General features: G+C 43.4%; 1 protein-coding gene and 1 long non-coding RNA gene across 3 annotated transcripts in view; one reads left to right on the top strand and one right to left on the bottom strand.

The window, feature by feature from the left end:
- The window catches only part of LOC143766904 (uncharacterized), a 216,924-nt gene extending 208,225 nt beyond the window's left edge, over nt 1–8,699 (top strand). Inside the window, exons 2-3 of the long non-coding RNA XR_013213658.1 lie at nt 8,336–8,485; nt 8,615–8,699. This is a non-coding gene — a long non-coding RNA (uncharacterized LOC143766904). The remainder of the gene's footprint in view (nt 1–8,335; nt 8,486–8,614) is intronic.
- LOC143769377 (uncharacterized) lies at nt 105–1,691 on the bottom strand. 2 transcript variants are annotated; one of them, XR_013214380.1, is made up of 2 exons: nt 1,021–1,691; nt 105–898 (listed from the first exon to the last, which is right to left on the bottom strand). XR_013214380.1 is itself a non-coding variant. In XM_077257854.1 (2 exons), exons 1-2 carry the CDS (start codon nt 1,459–1,461, stop codon nt 171–173), a joined length of 1,032 nt encoding a protein of 343 aa, XP_077113969.1. In that variant the 5' UTR covers nt 1,462–1,691; the 3' UTR covers nt 105–170. The 2 variants fall into 2 exon arrangements, 1 of the variants encoding a protein (XP_077113969.1); XM_077257854.1 differs by having other exon boundaries at nt 105–761.
- Nucleotides 8,700–19,950: the final 11,251 nt, after the last annotated feature.

Genomic DNA, 19,950 nt, shown 5'->3' with positions numbered 1-19,950 from the left:
GACCTGCAAATAACTATATGCTGAATTCAGTAAAGCAGGCTGCAAGTTTTAATCATCAAAACAATTTTATTTATAACAATTATTAACCAAAATAAACATTTTAATTTAACTCTTTAATAGAAAACAACTTAACTATACAACAAACTCATAACCCGAAAAATGAAATGGAACTAAAGTTCTTCATAATGGTTTTCACCATTTAAAAATCCTTGGCTGTGCGGAGATGCTAATTGTCCAAGGAAAGAATTGGAAAACTGTGGATAATGTGGTGGAGGGGCAAGCGGCATGTTAGGATGCAATCTAAATTGATGGTGTGCTGGTGCGCCACGCACTGCCTCAGTCGTTTCATTTATTGGCTTCCATGGACAAGGCTCACGGTCCATGAAACTGTGCACACGTGAACTTTCATCAAGCTGTCCCGCTGCCGCTTTGCTCAAAGTTTCAAATATAACCCTCTCTGCATGGACCCTTTGTGCGGCTTCCAGCTTCCCCAGCCGATCAGCGGAAAAGTTGGCAAAGGTGTCCACAGTCCTGTTGCTCTGCTGGATTAACATTTCTTTAGCCAAAGTTACCAACTCAGATGATGGCGACACGATGTCCTGTCTTCGACGACCACTGTTACTCCGCCGTTGAACATAAGCAGAGTTGGGGGTAGAGGGTGCAGGGTCTTCACTAGACCCCTCAGTAGCCTCTGCCCGGCTACGTTCATCTCCCAGCAGGTCGTCACTGGTCGGGGTGGATAGATCATCATGCCGATCTAGCTGCAGGAACAGAAAATTAAGAATTAAGGGGAGGAACTAGTAGTACAGGATAGGATTTTTCATTCAACGGTATGAGCACTGCACTGAGCGGGGCAAAAAAAGGAAAGGATTGTACTTATCTGAAGTGGAAGGGATAACTGGTAGAAAATGCAGCATAAAAAAAGAGGGAAAAACTTAGTTACTATTTTCTACTCTACTATGGCATTAGAGACCAAGTTTTAAAGCTTTTTACAGGGAAGCAAGCAAAGAAGGTACTTACATCTCCAACAGGGGTGTCTGTCTGGATCCCAGGGTCTTCATCCAGGGTCTGCCGCATTGTAGATGACATTGTGCGTGGGAGCTCCTGGTCACGGGTGAAGCCAAGCAAGTCAAAGTACCATAATGATGGCACATAAACCTCATCTGTGCCGGCACCAGACTTCTTAGACTTCACCACCTTGTTGAGCTCCTTTTTATAAACAGTTCGCAGACCCTGGATCTTTTTACGGACAACAGTCTCATCAACCTTCTCGCTGGGATTATGTTGCTTAAACAGAGCAACAAGTTTGGCGAATGCCTCCCTTTTCTTGTTTCGGTTACTGTAGTCGGCGGATTTAATCTGCCAAAGGCAGGGCAGGGACCGATACATATCAATTAGTTCCCGAATGAACTCCTCAGTATTGAAAGACATCTGAAAGAAAGAATAGCATACAGTGAGCATATATGGAAAATTTTAAACAACATTTTTAATAGAGTTATGTATGTATGAGGCACACTACAGTGAATGTAAAATACAGAACAATGTGCCTGGACTGCTAATAATCTCTGCCAGTCTGCAGTCCCTCCTTCCAATAGTCCTCCACTGACCACACCGATTCTGCCTGTGTACCCCTGCCACGCAAATGGAACCGGCATAGAGCCCAATTTATTATTTAAAAAAAAGGCCCTGTAACCCTGTCTGCGGTCACTCTGTGCCCACAAGACTAACTAAAATGGCTCCATGTGGAAAAGTATATGTACACACATACCAACAAAGACCTCCCTCCCTCCTCCCAGAACAAAGATAGCAGGTTAATAATAAGTACCCAGTGTACCATAGATAGGGAATGGGGGGGGATTGGAAACGCATTTGAGACCCCAAACGATACTTAAATAGCAGCCCGTGTAAAAGTATATCTACACAGATAGCAGCCAAGCCCTCACTCCCTCCAGTGCAATAATTGCAGGTAATTAGTAGGTGCCCTTTAAAAATTTTGGAGAAATGAAAACGCATTTGAGACCCCAAATGATTCTTACCGTGCACAGAATATAAGATAGCCGAAGAACAGTTGAAGAATCCAAACGAATAGAAGTCGCAGGCCGGAGAACTCAACAACGATCTGCAATCCACCACGCGCTCAGGAACAAAGGACGGAAGAGTGCAGGCCGGAGAACTCTACAGCAATCTGCAATCCACCACGCGCACAGGAACAAAGGATGGAAGAGCTATCGTGTCACCTCATATGGCAAGGCCGCAAACCAATCAGAACGCAGTAGCGACCACCAATCGTATTGAATGGGGGGCGGTAAGGTAATGCAAAGGCACGCCTGTGTGACCACTACGTCACACAAGACGTCCCTCATTGAGGTCTGTATCGTTGTAATAGCAGCCATGTGACAGGGTCACAACGACCAACGACATCGTTGTACAGGTCGCTGCATCGCTGCTGCGTCGTTGTGAAGATCGCACTGTATGACATCTCACCAGCGATCTCACAGCGACGCAGCAACGATCCCGGACAGGTCGTATCGTTGTCGGGATCGCTGAAGCGTCGCTATGTGAGACGGGGCCTTAACACTTAATTTCTAATCAGCCAATCACATGGCGGCAACTCAGTGCATTTAGGCATGTAGACATGGTCAAGACAATCTCCTGCAGTTCAAACCGAGCATCAGTATGGGGAAGAAAGGTGATTTGAGTGCCTTTGAACGTGGCATGGTTGTTGGTGCCAGAAGGGCTGGTCTGAGTATTTCAGAAACTGCTGATCTACTGGGATTTTCACGCACAACCATCTCTAGGGTTTACAGAGAATGGTCCGAAAAAGAAAAAAAATCCAGTGAGCGGCAGTTCTGTGGGCGGAAATGCCTTGTTGATGCCAGAGGTCAGAGGAGAATGGGCAGACTGGTTCGAGCTGATAGAAAGGCAACAGTGACTCAAATCGCCACCCGTTACAACCAAGGTAGGCCTAAGAGCATCTCTGAACGCACAGTGCGTCGAACTTTGAGGCAGATGGGCTACAGCAGCAGAAGACCACACCGGGTACCACTCCTTTCAGCTAAGAACAGGAAACTGAGGCTACAATTTGTACAAGCTCATCGAAATTGGACAGTAGAAGATTGGAAAAACGTTGCTTGGTCTGATGAGTCTCGATTTCTGCTGCGACATTCGGATGGTAGGGTCAGAATTTGGCGTAAACAACATGAAAGCATGGATCCATCCTGCCTTGTATGGAGCATCTTTGGGATGTGCAGCCGACAAATCTGCGGCAACTGTGTGATGCCATCATGTCAATATGGACCAAAATCGCTGAGGAATGCTTCCAGCACCTTGTTGAATCTATGCCACGAAGAATTGAGGCAGTTCTGAAGGCAAAAGGGGGTCCAACCCGTTACTAGCATGGTGTACCTAATAAAGTGGCCGGTGAGTGTATATATATATATATATATATATATATATATATATATATATATATATATATATATATATATATATACAGTATATATATATATTTAAAAATTAAGAGAAAATAATACATAACTAAATCTTAAATTTGTGTACTGTAAATTTTTCCTGTAACATAATCTAAAACTTGTCTTATATATATTTTTTTCTCCACTGCATGGCATGACATGTCACACCCCTGTTTTAATTTAGAGCTGTAAGAAACTTTTGAAGCTCCTCAGCCTTTGCAAGTCAAATGGATTCAGTTGCAGGCCCTGTACCAGATATAGCTGTAGAACTAATGCTCAAGTTTCTGATGGATGAATTCTTCTATCTATAGATGTTTCATAGAGTGTTAGATAATATTTGGGGAATATTTAGAGAAATATTTAAATATGAAATGTAATAGTTTACAATGCGCATTGATAATTAGGATACAATATTTTGGGTTAATATACATGTATTCTTATTCTTTGTATGTGAAATATGTAGTTTTAACATCTATGTGTGTCACAGTCTGAGTGACAGATGAGCAGCTGCTAAGAGTGAATATAATGTGTAATGTATGCAAAGTATGAAAGAGGCCTCATGATTTATGGTATGTTGGAAAGAAAAAAACCTTGTGTTTATGAGAAAATAAGATTCAGTTAAATTATTAGAATATTAAGATATATTTAAATATTATTTACTCAACATATATTTCTATATTTCTTTAGTAATTATTATTTCTTGATTTAGTTAATAGTGACTAAGTGCAATCACACATCAATATGGTTTAATCAAGAAAATCTACATTTAGAATAAGTTTTCCAAATTATAATTTTATGATATTCAGTGTTTTTTTTTAAGTTACATAGATGGATACACATCTTCAAACAAAGATATGGCACAAGCTGATATGACAGTTATAAAATTAATCATTTTTAATTTTGGTTTTTACAAATTAATTTTTTCATAAAATAATATTTTTTATATTAAAGGGGAAGTGTCTTCTTCACAGATTTTAATAAAGAATAAATATTAATAAGGTACTATTGGGTATAATAACATTAAGTGTTATAAAAATCATTTTTTTTTCCTCTAATGAAGGATATTATATGCAAAGTTGCATAATTTTAATATTTTGGTAATTCAAGGTTATGACAACATCTAAATTATGAAAATATTAAAGGGAATGTGTTACTGAGACATAACCTCTCTATTTATCATCAATATATAAGGCCTTATTTGTATTGTTATTCTCATTTTTATTTTTCATTTTTCATTTTTTCTTCAATTTTTATTCTTAATTTTTATTTTTATTTTATCTCAAGAAAAATCAATATTTAATAAAGTAATGTCTAAAACAAGAATATTGCTTTATCAAATATAATGATCATATGGTTTCATTATATAAGAAATGTTTCAATTCTGAGTTAAATACAACAATTCTTACACTCATTCATTCATTTATTCATATATATATATTCTTATTTTGGTTCATGGCTACACATTCTTACATATTATTGGTCTAATAAATATAGTTTATTAATAAAGTTTTATTAATATCAGCACTTGTTACATAATAAGACACACTGACATCTATGGGTTCAAAAAGAAATTACACCTATGACATAAAAATGTCCTATCACATGAAGAATATAATTAATAATGTATTATCATTTTTTATTATTTTATTTTTCCAAATATAAATTCCATATTAATATTCTGATAATAATTATATGGATATTATTGATTGCTATGGTACGCTGTGATATTATAAGTTAGGAAAATTACCAGATTTGGTATAGAATAGGGAATGAAGACTTCAATCAAGATACTGAAGTTACATTAATAAAGACTTTTCATATTTCTAAATTCAATTCATTCTCAAAAGTTGCAAGAAGAAAAAGCCGTTATCCAGAAGTTCCACAAGGTAACAATGTTATGAGTTCTGAGAAATAATAGACTGTGTCAAATACAATTCATGTCACCACTCACAACTACAGCATCCATCACTGACAAGTACAGTACCTAAACTGTCAATCACAATTGGGACGATGATCCTATGATGCTAAGATGAACTGTGTTATTACGTTCCAGTGGTTTCCTATCACCTATAAGACTTCCATGAAAGCTGGTGAACAATCAGGCAATTGTCAGGACGCTACAACCCTGACATGTGTCCTGTGCACTATTGACTGGTTATGCTGCTATGATTAGCAGGGAAGAGTCAATGTAACCCTTGCTGTGCCGACCAAAGACGTCACACCTGTTCCAAGACCAATGCGGATGATATGGAGATTCCAGATGATTTCCAAGGCGAGCCAATGTAAGTCCAGGTCTCCAAAGGTGACACTGCACAGATATTAAAGCTACATTTCATCTATGAACTTTGTTGTCTTATCAACATTTGAATTTATGGACTTTGATTGACACATGACACACAGTCTCTACAATATCTACATGTTATCATCTATTTCAAAAGAAAAAAGAGGTGCAAGGGATTTATCAGGGAGGCCACAGAAAAGGATGTTACAGTAGTGGAAGGGGGAGATCATCACACATCCTGCATCCCATAGTCCAGTGTCCATATACCCATCACACATATCCTCCATCCCATAGTCCAGTACCCATATACCCATCACACGTCCATCCCATAGTCCAGTGCCCATATACCCATCACACATCCTCCATCCCATAGTCCAGAGCCCATATACCCATCATACATATCCTCCATCCCATAGTCCAGTGCCCATATACCCATCACACATCCTCAATCCCATAGTCCCGTGCCCATATACCCATCACACATCCTCCATCCCATAGTCCCGAGCTGGGTGGCGCTGAGCAGGGAGTTCCTGGAGATGTGCTGTTATGTAACCTGGCAGTGTGGCTCTGTGTGCGGCCGCTGATGATGCGATTTTCTACGCTGGTAACAATAGAGCACGGCAGTAATAGAGGAGGGGGATTCATTTCTGTCATGTGCTCTCTGCTCCTTTCTGGGGGCAGACAATGGCTGGAGCTTATGTCCCCAGGGATGTGAGATTTCTCCCACCCGGTCAGTGTCTCCTGAGGTGCTGTGGAGTGGGAAAACTGCTGCTCATAGCAACCAATCACAGCTCAGCTTCTTTTAAACAGCTGTGGTGAAATGAAAGATGCTTAGTGATTGGTTGCTATGTGGAATGGGCGTGGCTTGACACACACACATAGATACATACATACATACATACATACACTCAGCTTTATATATATAGATTTTTTTTCCTTACGTTGGAGGGCCCAATTCCAGCTGTTGCTGTCGGACCTGTGATTTCTATCTCCTCCACTGTGTACAGGATAATAGAGTATAATAAAGTAGTTATGGACGAGACGTAACTAACATTGTGCAGTGACTCTGCTTTCCATATAGTGATGGATATTTCTTGTTGGTGAAACTATGATGTTTTTCACTTTAACCCTTTGTTAAACCCCTCTGATCAGTGCGATCATCCAACATACAAGCCTCTGATGGCTCCGGTGATGCCCTGTACTACTGTAGTGCCGTGTATCATCACTGCTGTCAGTGTAATACTAACGGCCCCATACACATAAGATAAGAGTTGGCTGAACGGTCATTTGGCAGACGGCCATCTCTCCCAACTCCCCCATACACACAAATATTCCAGCTTTCCTGGGGTCTGTATGAGAGAGTCGCCTCCAGACTCCTCTAGCTGAGGATTATCTACAGGAAGAACAAACAGCTTATCCTCTGAAATTCAGGATGTCAGATCCTTCTCTGCCCTGACATCATCTGTCAGGAGGCCCCAAATACATTATATAGTCGCCCAAACCCCCGAAATCAGTGATTTCATGGAACTTTAGTCTAATGTGTATGGGGGTGGTAAAAGGTAACTTATTGGACACTGCCTCTGGCCCGGCCTAATAGACCTTCATACATTGCAGCCCAGACCCCATTATTAGGCATGTAAGTATCGTAATAACTAGGCCGCCCCATACTATCCAGTACTTGGGGGCGGGGGGCATTCAGCCAAACTCTGTCACACCTTCTTAGATGCCATGTTTGCTTTTCACAGCAGCAAGTGGATAAACTGCCAGGGTTTTTGTTGAAGGCTCATCTGTGCCGTCCCTGCGGTGCACATCTATGTTCTGGGGCACAAAAATATTAATTTCTTTTTAATGTTTATCATGTTAAAAATTATAAAATGTGTCTTCTGCTTTTTCCATGTTTTTTTCTTTTTACAAGAATTGTTGGAGCCAATTTTCTTTAGAAACATTTCAATATCTGTTTTTTTCTGGTGTTTTTCTTGTAATATAGGAAAACCTAAGACCAGAAATAAACCCCATAAATCACTGTACATGGAGACTTTGGGATCAGATTATTTCTGTCCGCGTTGATTGTGGAAGCAAAAAAGCTTTTCTAAAAGCCTCAAACTTCTGTGTGTGAATCAGAGCTGAGATCTAACGTGATGGAAGATTACAGTGCGGGGAAGATGGGAAACCTTCATATAGACGGCCGGTGGGGATGAGTCAGTGACCGACTCTGGCCACATATGTCTCTAGAGCCGTAGTAGAAGATGAAGAAGTCGTCCTCATCATGAAGTAGTTATTTCTCATGTCGCGTGTAATGAATATCTCCTGCAGTATTGCTAATGCCGATTCCAGGGTCGGTAAATGAGACGAGAATTAGCCTTATGGAAGATGAGTCTATGAGAAACGTATTCAGCTGCCGACTCCGAGGAGGAAACTGCTTGGTGTCTGTGGCCTAAATATATAGGTTTTATTAGTAGATATAAAGAAGGAAACTAAATACCGTAAAATAATAAATCTCCTCATATGTTTCCTTATTATCTCCAGTAATTGTATTATTACACAGGATTCTTATGATGTTACATCGGCTCATCTTCTCATTCAGGTCTCTACAATATCGGATCCTCTCAGTGAAGATCTTCTACAAAAGAGAATTTTCCTGATTTACCCATCAAAGATGGATATGGACAGAGACAAGATGGCGGAGAGGATATTACACCTCACCCTAGAGATCCTCTTCCGGCTTACTGGAGAGGTGAGAGATTCTGATGACGTCACATTACATCATTCTTATCTATGGGAATAACAGATGGACAGAACTGGAGAGGTGAGGACTCTGGAAATGTCTGTAGTGAGATTTATTAATGTGTCTCTCCATTACCAGGATTACACAGTGGTGAAGAAGACCTCTAGTGATCGCTGTCAGGACCCTGTGTCTGAGGGATGGGGAAGACACCTGAGCCCAATCAAGGGGCCTCCACCTCACCCCCTGATCCATGAGGACATCAATGACCAGAAGATCCTAGAACTCACCTACAAGATGATTGAGCTGCTGACCGGAGAGGTGGCAGTGCTGGGAATGCTGGGACATTATACAGTAACGCTATGAAGGGATCGGGGGGATGACGGTATCATTGTATGTGTCAGGTTCCTATAAGGTGTCAGGATGTCGCTGTCTATTTCTCCATGGAGGAGTGGGAGTATTTAGAAGGACACAGAGATCTGTACAAGAACGTCATAATGGAGGTTCCCCAGCCCCTCACATCTCCAGGTAATAGACAGGACTAAATACACACGGCCTATAATTATCTGTATGTAAAGAATGAATTCACTCCCTGTATGTGTTTCCTCCAGATCTATCCAGTAAGAGGACAACACCAGAGAGATGTCCCCGTCCTCTTCTTCCACAGGACTGTAACCAAGAAGATCCCAATGCTCCTCAGGATCATCAGGTAGATGGAGAGAAGGTGTCAGGAGATCTCCCTATGATGTGTAGACGCCGGTGAAGGTCTTGTGCTCAGTCTTGTTTTATCCACCAGTATTATATGTTTTATACTTGTGTAATGAGAACAATGGAGATGGCAGGATTAGAGATGATCATAGATGTGACTTCTACATCAGTCGGTGACTTTTACAATATTTGTTTCAGGGTGAAGATCTGACCCATATTAATACTACAGATACATATGTGAGGGGGGATGAGCGGTGTAAAGAGGAGATTCCTACACATGACTACCCAGGTGAGTAGTAACCACTAAATGCAGAGAAGTCACAGATTCTTCTCAGTCACCGGCTGTGGCTGCTTTATCGGTGGTGTAGTCCAGCCGCATTACCATGATCACCATTTTACCTCTAGACCACAACATTCTCCTCCACCCAAAACTGTTCAAATAACTTTGGTCAATGAAAGTTCTTTTCTATAGAACTCACAACCTGGAGGATCCACCTACCCCCTGGGTTTAGGAGACGCTGTTACCTGCCCAGATCTGTGAACTATAAAGCCAAATGGCAGCGTACGTAGAATGTGCTGACAAGATAGAAAATCACTTGAAGAAAAATATTTTAATGGGCCTGTAAGAGAAAGCGGAGGGTAATGATGCTGTTGGCTTCCTAGAACCCAGAGATCTTATCGGATCAATCTCCCTTCTCTCCCTTCTGTGCTGCTGAATGTGATCATATGGTCCCTACAAGACCAGGTCCAGTCTTTCTGGCCAAACTTCACTTTTATGATTGACAACATTAAATGTGCAGTGAGGCCAAGTGTGAATTTCTGGACAATAACAGAGTTTCCCTTTATCCTGACTTTTCAATTTGTACGACTAACTTCAAGGAGGATTGTGATAATCTACATAAACCCATCACACCGGTGCCATGATATATCTCTGAGCTGTGCGTGGCTGATGGCTGTAATATACATTTATTCCCGCCTGCAGGAGATGTGTTGGCTCCAGCCCTGGTTTCATGGATTCACTCCACCTCATAAATTACATTGTTTTTGATCCTAAGAAATTCAGATTACTGCACAATCTCTCCTGAAATGGGGAGCAATATTATTTTCTGTAATCTTCTGGTCAGGATTCATAGTAGCTCTAATGGTCCACCATAAATGAATGCAACTCTGGTTTACTGTTGTGTAATCTGTATTTGTAGTTTTCAGTTAATGAGATACTCGTGCTCTGGGGTGGGGCTGTGGGCGGGGTTTTATGTGGTGCTCTGGGGCGGGGCTGTGGGCAGAGCTGTGGGCGCAGCTTTATGTGGTGCTCTGGGGCGGGGTTTATGTGGTGCTCTAGGCGGGGCTTTATGTGGTGCTCTGATGACATATTCATCCGTATTGGCTTATGACAGGTTGCTGATCCCTCACCGACCTGCCCCCCATTTTTGCATAAAGCATATAATAGTGTTGATATTATTGTTGATAATGCCTATAATATTGTGGCTATTGGGAGACTTAGAAAAAAAATTGCATCCAGCAAAATGACACCAGCGGCGCCTGTCCAGTAGCATCTATCTCTTACTTATAGAAGCTACTGCGCAGGCGCCGCCATCGTTACATTTTGCTGGATGTAATTTTTTTCCTAAGCCTCACAATAGCCGCAATATTATTGGCATTATCAACAATAATATCAACATTATTATATGCATTATGTAAAAATGGGGGCAGGTCAGTGAGGGATCAGCGACCTGTCATAGGCCAATACAGATGAATATGTAATCAGAGCACCACATAAAGCCCGCCCACAGCCCCGCCGACAGAGCACCACAAAAAGCCCCGCCCACAGAGCATGAGAATCTCATTAGCTGAAAACTACGAATACAGATTAAACAACAACCACAAGACGGATTTCATCACCAGGTATCGGTGTAATCAGTATAACGGCACCGACCTGACAGTGTCTGTAGTTACTGAGCACAATCCTGCTGACAGGTTCCCTTTAAGACATCTCCGCTCTGCACTATTATACACAGTTCTCTTTAAATGTGTAATATTTCTTCTTGAAACTCATCAGAAAATATTGGAGCTTCCGATAGTTTAGATTGTGAAGTCACCGAGCCCCGTGCTCTAATTACCCCAGAGAGGTTTCACCACTAGCTCCTCATTTAATACTGATGGAGACTTCAGTTTGAGCATTTCAGTAGATGTTATTGTCTATAGTCAGTTTTTGATTACAGTAGTGTCCATAATACTCTGATTTAACCTCTTCCCACAGCCAGTTTTGTGTTCTTAATCAGGCCCCATTTTTACAATCTGACATGTGTCACTTTATGTGGTGATAACTTTGGAATTATTCACAAAGGATAATAGAAAACAAATGGATCTTACAAATTATTTTCCAACTTCTCACAATACCCTACATACGATTGTACACTACTCTCTGGGCACATGGCCGTGTTCAGAAGGGAAGGAGCGCCATTTAGCTGTTTGAATTCAGATCTAGCTGGAATAGTTTGTAGACAATGTATTGAGAGCACTGTTCATGGTCAACTGGCAGCTCAAAAGATCTCCACCATGAACATGCTTGGCACTATCTTCTCTGCTTTCCATATCTGTTATGACCTGGTGATTAAGGAGCAGCACTGAGATGACCTGGTGTTTAAAACAAATCATGGACAAGCTCCTGAGGAGGTGGCAGCTCCACCGACCGCAATCACTGTTGTGACCTGGTGATTACAGAGCAGCACTGAAATGACCTGGTGGGTAAAACAAATAATAGACAAGCTCTGAAGAGGTGGTAGCTTTACTGACCGCAATCCCTACTCCTAGCACCAACACTAGAAATAGCCGTGGAGCGTTCCTGACTCTCCCTAGACGCCTCTTCACAGCCTAAGAACTAACTACCCCTGAAGATGGAAACGGAAAACTACCTCGCCTCAGAGAAACCCCCAAAAGGAAAGATAGCCCCCCACAAATATTAACGGTGAGTGTAGAGGGAAACGACAAACTCAGAAATGAAAGTAGATTTTAGCAAAGGAGGCCAGTACTATCTAAATAGACAGAAATAGAAAAGGATACTGTGCGGTCAGTATAAAAACTAAAAAATCCACGCAGAGTTTACAAAAATAGCCTCCACACCGACTCACGGTGTGGAGGAGCAAATCTGCACCCCAGAGCTTCCAACTAGCCTGAATATTTCATAATGACAAGCTGGACAAAAGAGACATAACTTAAACCTGAACAGAAGGTCAAGAGCAGGGAAACCCTAGAACTAGCAAAACTTATCTTAAGCTGAAGTGAACTGGCCAACAGAGATCTTCCAGGAGAAGACTGAATCCATCAGGAAAACATTGACAGCTGGCATCAACTACAGACTAAAGCCCAGTTAAATAACAAGGCCAGGGAACCGATTAGTGAAAGCAGCTGCTAAGTTCCACTCGAAACCACCAGAGGGAGCCCAAGAACAGAACTCCCAAAAATACCATTCATAACCACAGGATGGAGCCCAAGAACGGAATTCACAACAGTACCCCCCCTTGAGGAGGGGTCACCGAACCCTCACCAGAGGCCCCAGGCTGATCGGGACGAGCCAAATGAAAGGCACGTACCAAATCGGCAGCATGGACATCGGAGGCAAAAACCCAAAAATTATCCTCCTGGCCATAACCCTTCCACTTGACCAGATACTGAAGTTTCCGCCTCGAAAGACGAGAATCCAATATCTTCTCCACCACATATTCCAACTCCCCCTCAACCAACACCGGAGCAGGAGGGTCAACGGAGGGAACCATGGGCACCACATATCTCCACAACAAAGATCTATGGAACACATTATGAATGGAAAAAGAAGCTGGAAGGGCCAAACGAAAAGACACTGGATTGATAATTTCCGAAATCCTATAAGGACCAATAAAACGAGGCTTGAACTTAGGGGAAGAAACCTTCATAGGAACATGACGAGAAGACAACCAGACCAAATCCCCAACCCGAAGCCGGGGACCAACGCACCGACGGCGGTTAGCAAAACGTTGAGCCTTTTCCTGGGACAATGTTAAATTTTCCACCACATGAGTCCAAATCTGCTGCAACCTGTCCACCACAGAATCCACCCCAGGACAGTCCGAAGGCTCAACCTGCCCTGAAGAAAAACGAGGATGAAAACCGAAGTTACAAAAAAAGGCGAAACCAAAGTAGCCGAACTAGCCCGATTATTAAGGGCAAACTCGGCCAACGGCAAGAAGGCAACCCAATCATCCTGATCAGCAGACACAAAGCATCTCAAGGTCTGATTGGTTCGCTCCATCTGTCCATTTGTCTGAGGGTGAAATGCCGAAGAAAAAGACAAATTAATGCCCATTCTAACACAAAAGGACCGCCAAAACCTAGAAACGAACTGGGTACCTCTGTCAGACACAATATTCTCCAGAATGCCATGCAAACGAACCACATGCTGAAAAAATAAAGGAACCAAATCAGAGGAGGAAGGCAACTTAGGCAAAGGTACTAAGTGGACAATCTTAGAAAACCGGTCACAAACCACCCAGATGACAGACATCTTTGTCATGAATCCCAATGGCTAGGGATAGCAAGGGACAAGCAAAGTAATACAAAAAATATCGGACGAGCTCTAGGGTGATGGAACCTGGGCTGACCGCTGCCCTACGCCTGACAAACGCAACTAGAGATAGCCAGGGAGCGTGCCTACGTTGGTTCTAGACGCCACGCACCAGCCTAAGAGCTAACTAGTACTGCAGAGAAAATAAAGACCTCACTTGCCTCCAGAGGAATGAACCCCAAAAGGTACAGTTGCCCCCCACATGTATTGACGGTGAAATGAGAGGAAGGCACACACATAGAGATGATATATAGGTTCAGCAAATTGAGGCCCGCTGTAAACTAGAAAGCAGAACGATACAAAAGGGGTCTGAGCGGTCAGCAAAAAACCCTAATCAAAAAACCATCCTGAGATTACAAGAACCCATGTGCCAACTCATGGCACATGGGGAGAACCTCAGTCCACTAGAGCTACCAGCTAGCATAGAGACATAATAAGCAAGCTGGACAAAAAACCAAACAACTGAAAATCAGCACTTAGCTTATCCTGAAAGATCTGGGAGCAGGTAGGCAGGAACCAAACAGAGCACATCTGAATACATTGATAGCCGGCAAGGGAATGACAGAAAGGCCAGGTAAAATAGGAAACACCCAGCCACTGATGGACAGGTGGAAACCAAAGGCCGCAACCCACCAAAGTCACCCAGTACCAGCAGTAACCACCAGAGGGAGCCCACAAACAGAATCCACAACAGTACCCCCCCCTTGAGGAGGGGTCACCGAACCCTCACGAGAACCCCCAGGGCGATCAGGGTGAGCTCTATGGAAGGCGCGGACCAAATCAGTCGCATGAACATCGGAGGCGACCACCCAGGAATTATCCTCCTGACCATAACCCTTCCACTTAACCAAATACTGGAGTTTGCGTCTGGAAACACGAGAATCCAAGATCTTCTCAACAACATACTCCAATTCTCCCTCCACCAGCACCGGAGCAGGAGGCTCAACCGAAGGAACAACGGGCACCTCATACCTCCGCAACAACGACCGATGGAACACATTATGAATAGCAAACGATGCTGGGAGATCCAAACGAAAAGATACAGGGTTAAGAATCTCCAAGATCCTATAAGGACCGATGAACCGAGGTTTGAACTTAGGAGAAGAGACCTTCATAGGGACAAAACGAGAAGACAACCACACCAAATCCCCAACAAGAAGTCGGGGACCCACGCGGCGACGGCGATTAGCAAACTGCTGAGTCTTCTCCTGAGATAACTTCAAATTGTCCACCACCTGATTCCAAATCTGATGTAGCCTGTCCACCACCACGTCCACTCCAGGACAATCCGAAGACTCCACCTGACCAGAGGAAAAACGAGGATGAAACCCCGAATTACAAAAAAAAGGAGAGACCAACGTGGCAGAACTAGCCCGATTATTAAGAGCAAATTCGGCCAGTGGCAAAAAAGCGACCCAGTCATCTTGATCAGCAGAAACAAAACACCTCAAATAAGTTTCCAAGGTCTGATTAGTTCGCTCCGTCTGGCCATTCGTCTGAGGATGGAATGCAGACGAGAAAGACAAATCAATGCCCATCTTGGCACAAAACGTCCGCCAAAATCTAGACACAAACTGGGATCCCCTGTCAGAAACGATATTCTCCGGAATCCCATGCAAACGAACCACGTTCTGAAAAAATAAAGGGACCAACTCAGAGGAGGAAGGCAACTTAGGCAAGGGCACCAAATGAACCATCTTAGAAAAGCGGTCACACACAACCCAGATAACGGACATTTTCTGTGAAACCGGGAGATCAGAAATAAAATCCATGGAAATGTGCGTCCAAGGCCTCTTCGGGATAGACAAGGATAACAACAACCCACTGGCCCGAGAACAGCAAGGCTTAGCTCGAGCACACACTTCACAAGACTGCACAAAGGTACGCACATCCCTAGACAAGGAAGGCCACCAAAAAGACCTGGCCACCAAGTCTCTAGTACCAAATATTCCAGGATGACCAGCCAACACAGAAGAATGGACCTCAGAGATGACTCTACTGGTCCAATCATCCGGAACAAACAGTCTTTCTGGTGGACAACGATCCGGTTTATCCACCTGAAACTCCTGCAATGCACGTCGCAAGTCTGGGGATACGGCGGACAATATTACCCCATCCCTAAGGATACCAGTAGGCCCAGAGTCTCCAGGAGAGTCAGGCACAAAACTCCTGGAAAGAGCATCTGCCTTCACATTCTTTGAACCTGGCAGGTATGAAACCACGAAATTGAAACGAGAAAAAAACAACGACCAACGAGCCTGTCTAGGATTCAAACGCCTGGCAGACTCAAGGTAAATGAGATTCTTGTGATCAGTCAAGACCACCACACGATGTTTAGCACCCTCAAGCCAATGACGCCACTCCTCAAATGCCCACTTCATGGCCAAAAGCTCCCGATTACCCACATCATAATTGCGCTCGGCGGGCGAGAATTTTCTAGAGAAGAATGCACATGGCTTCATCACCGAGCCATTAGAACTTCTCTGTGACAAAACCGCCCCCGCTCCAATCTCGGAAGCGTCAACCTCAACCTGAAAAGGAAGTGAAACATCTGGTTGACACAACACAGGAGCAGAAGAAAACCGGCGCTTAAGTTCCTGAAAGGCCTCCACGGCCACAGGAGACCAATCAGCAACATCAGCACCCTTTTTAGTCAAATCAGTCAAAGGTTTAACAATACTGGAAAAATTAGCAATGAACCAACGATAAAAATTAGCGAACCCCAAGAACTTCTGAAGGCTCTTAACAGATGTAGGTTGTGTCCAGTCACAAATCGCCTGAACCTTGACGGGATGCATCTCAATAGTAGAAGGAGAAAAAATGTACCCCAAAAAAGAAATCTTCTGGACTCCGAAGAGACACTTTGAGCCCTTCACAAACAGAGAATTGGCCCGCAGAACCTGAAACACCTTCCTGACCTGTAGAACATGAGACTCCCAGTCATCAGAAAACACCAAAATATCATCCAAATACACAATCATAAACTTATCCAGATATTCACGGAAAATATTGTGCATAAAGGACTGAAAGACTGACGGAGCATTGGAGAGTCCAAAAGGCATTACCAAATACTCAAAATGGCCCTCAGGCGTATTAAATGCGGTTTTCCACTCATCACCCTGTTTTATCCGCACCAGATTATACGCACCACGAAGATCTATCTTAGTGAACCACCTAGCCCCCTTAATGCGAGCAAACAAATCAGTCAATAATGGCAATGGATACTGATATTTGACTGTAATCTTATTCAGAAGGCGATAATCTATACAAGGCCTCAGGGAACCATCTTTTTTTGCCACGAAAAAAAAACCTGCTCCCAGAGGGGACGAAGATGGACGAATATGTCCCTTTTCCAAGGACTCCTTAATATAATTCCGCATAGCAGTATGCTCTGGCAGTGACAGATTAAATAAACGACCCTTAGGGAACTTACTGCCAGGAATCAATTCTATAGCACAGTCACAATCTCTATGAGGAGGGAGCGAATTGAGCTTAGGCTCCTCAAAAACATCCCTATAGTCAGACAAAAACGCAGGGATCTCAGAAGGAGTAGATGAAGCGATTGAAATCGGAGGTGCATCATCATGAACCCCCTGACATCCCCAGCTTAACACAGACATTGTTTTCCAGTCCAGGACAGGATTATGAGTTTGTAACCATGGCAGACCAAGCACTAGTACATCATGTAAATTATATAGTACAAGGAAGCGAATCACCTCCTGATGAACGGGAGTCATGCGCATGGTCACTTGTGTCCAATACTGCGGTTTATTCATAGCCAATGGTGTAGAATCAATTCCCTTCAGAGGAATAGGAACTTCCAGAGGCTCCAGACTAAAACCGCAGCGTTTAGCAAATGACCAATCCATAAGACTCAGGGCAGCGCCCGAATCCACATAGGCATCGACGGAAATTGAAGACAGTGAAAAAATCAGAGTCACAGACAAAATGAACTTAGGCTGCAGAGTACCAATGGCAAAAGATTTATCAACCCTTTTTGTGCGTTTAGAGCATGCTGATATAACATGAGCTGAATCACCACAATAAAAACACAATCCATTATTCCGCCTATAATTTTGCCGTTCACTTCTGGACTGAATTCTATCACATTGCATAGTCTCAGGTGCCTGTTCAGAAGACACCGCCAACTGGTGCACGGGTTTGCGCTCCCGTAAACGCCGATCAATCTGAATTGCCATAGCCATAGACTCATTCAGACCTGTAGGCGTAGGGAACCCCACCATAATATCCTTAATGGTCTCAGAAAGACCATTTCTGAAGTTTGCAGCCAGGGCGCACTCATTCCACTGAGTAAGCACCGACCATTTCCGAAATTTTTGACAATATATTTCCGCTTCATCATGCCCCTGAGAGAGGGCTAATAAAGCCTTTTCAGCCTGAATCTCCAGGTTGGGTTCCTCATAGAGCAATCCCAATGCCAGAAAAAACGCATCCACACTGAGCAATGCAGGATCTTCTGGTGCCAATGCAAATGCCCAATTCTGAGGGTCGCCCCGCAGGAAAGATATTACAATCTTGACCTGTTGAGCAGGGTCTCCAGAGGAGCGAGATTTTAAAGAAAGAAACAATTTACAATTGTTCCTGAAATTCAGGAAAGTAGATCTATCTCCAGAAAAGAACTCTGGAATAGGAATTCTAGGTTCAGACATGGGAGTGTGAACAACAAAATCCTGTATGTTTTGAACTTTTGCCGCGAGATTACTCAGGCTGGAAGCCAAACTCTGGACATCCATGTTAAACAGCTAATATCAGAGCCATTCAAGGGTTAAGAGGAGGTAAGAAGCAGCTAGACAGCAATTAAGGGCTAGACAGCAAAACTCTGAAGGAAAAAAAAAAAAAAAAAAATTCCCTTAAGCACTTCTTTTTCTCCTGCTTCAGCCCAAACAATTAACACTTTGTGGGCCGGCTATACTGTCATGAATCCCAATGGCTAGGGATAGCAAGGGACAAGCAAAGTAATACAAAAAATATCGGACGAGCTCTAGGGTGATGGAACCTGGGCTGACCGCTGCCCTACGCCTGACAAACGCAACTAGAGATAGCCAGGGAGCGTGCCTACGTTGGTTCTAGACGCCACGCACCAGCCTAAGAGCTAACTAGTACTGCAGAGAAAATAAAGACCTCACTTGCCTCCAGAGGAATGAACCCCAAAAGGTACAGTTGCCCCCCACATGTATTGACGGTGAAATGAGAGGAAGGCACACACATAGAGATGATATATAGGTTCAGCAAATTGAGGCCCGCTGTAAACTAGAAAGCAGAACGATACAAAAGGGGTCTGAGCGGTCAGCAAAAAACCCTAATCAAAAAACCATCCTGAGATTACAAGAACCCATGTGCCAACTCATGGCACATGGGGAGAACCTCAGTCCACTAGAGCTACCAGCTAGCATAGAGACATAATAAGCAAGCTGGACAAAAAACCAAACAACTGAAAATCAGCACTTAGCTTATCCTGAAAGATCTGGGAGCAGGTAGGCAGGAACCAAACAGAGCACATCTGAATACATTGATAGCCGGCAAGGGAATGACAGAAAGGCCAGGTAAAATAGGAAACACCCAGCCACTGATGGACAGGTGGAAACCAAAGGCCGCAACCCACCAAAGTCACCCAGTACCAGCAGTAACCACCAGAGGGAGCCCACAAACAGAATCCACAACACATCTTCTGAGAAACAGGAAGATCCGAAATAAAATCCATGGAAATATGCGTCCAGGGCCTCTCAGGGATAGGCAAAGGCAAAAGCAACCCACTAGCACGAGAACAGCAGGGCTTAGCCCAGGCACAAGTCCCACAGGACTGCACGAAGGAACGCACATCCCGTGACAAAGAAGGCCACCAAAATGACCTGGCAACCAAATCTCTGGTACCAAAGATCCCAGGATGACCAGCCAATACAGAACAATGAATCTCAGAAATCACCTTACTAGTCCATCTATCAGGAACAAACAATTTCCCCACAGGACAGCGGTCGGGTCTATCAGCCTGAAACTCCTGAAGCACCCGCCGCAAATCAGGGGAGATAGCAGAAAGAATCACCCCCTCCTTGAGAATACCAGCCGGCTCAAGGACTCCCGGAGAATCAGGCAAAAAACTCCTAGACAGGGCATCAGCCTTCACATTCTTAGATCCCGGAAGATACGAGACCAC

The sequence above is a fragment of the Ranitomeya variabilis genome, chromosome 4, assembly GCF_051348905.1.
Source record: "Ranitomeya variabilis isolate aRanVar5 chromosome 4, aRanVar5.hap1, whole genome shotgun sequence".
NCBI classification, from domain to species: Eukaryota; Metazoa; Chordata; class Amphibia; order Anura; family Dendrobatidae; genus Ranitomeya; species Ranitomeya variabilis.
This window is presented reverse-complemented; position numbering and strand designations above follow the sequence as displayed.

Excerpts from the sequence above, each read along its gene's own strand:
- LOC143769377 (XM_077257854.1), bottom strand. The coding sequence starts at position 1,461 with ATGCTCACTGTATGCTATTCTTTCTTTCAGATGTCTTTCAATACTGAG. Across the intron at positions 762-1,020 it reads CAGACACCCCTGTTGGAGAT|CTAGATCGGCATGATGATCT; the intron begins GTAAGTACCTTC and ends CTGTTCCTGCAG.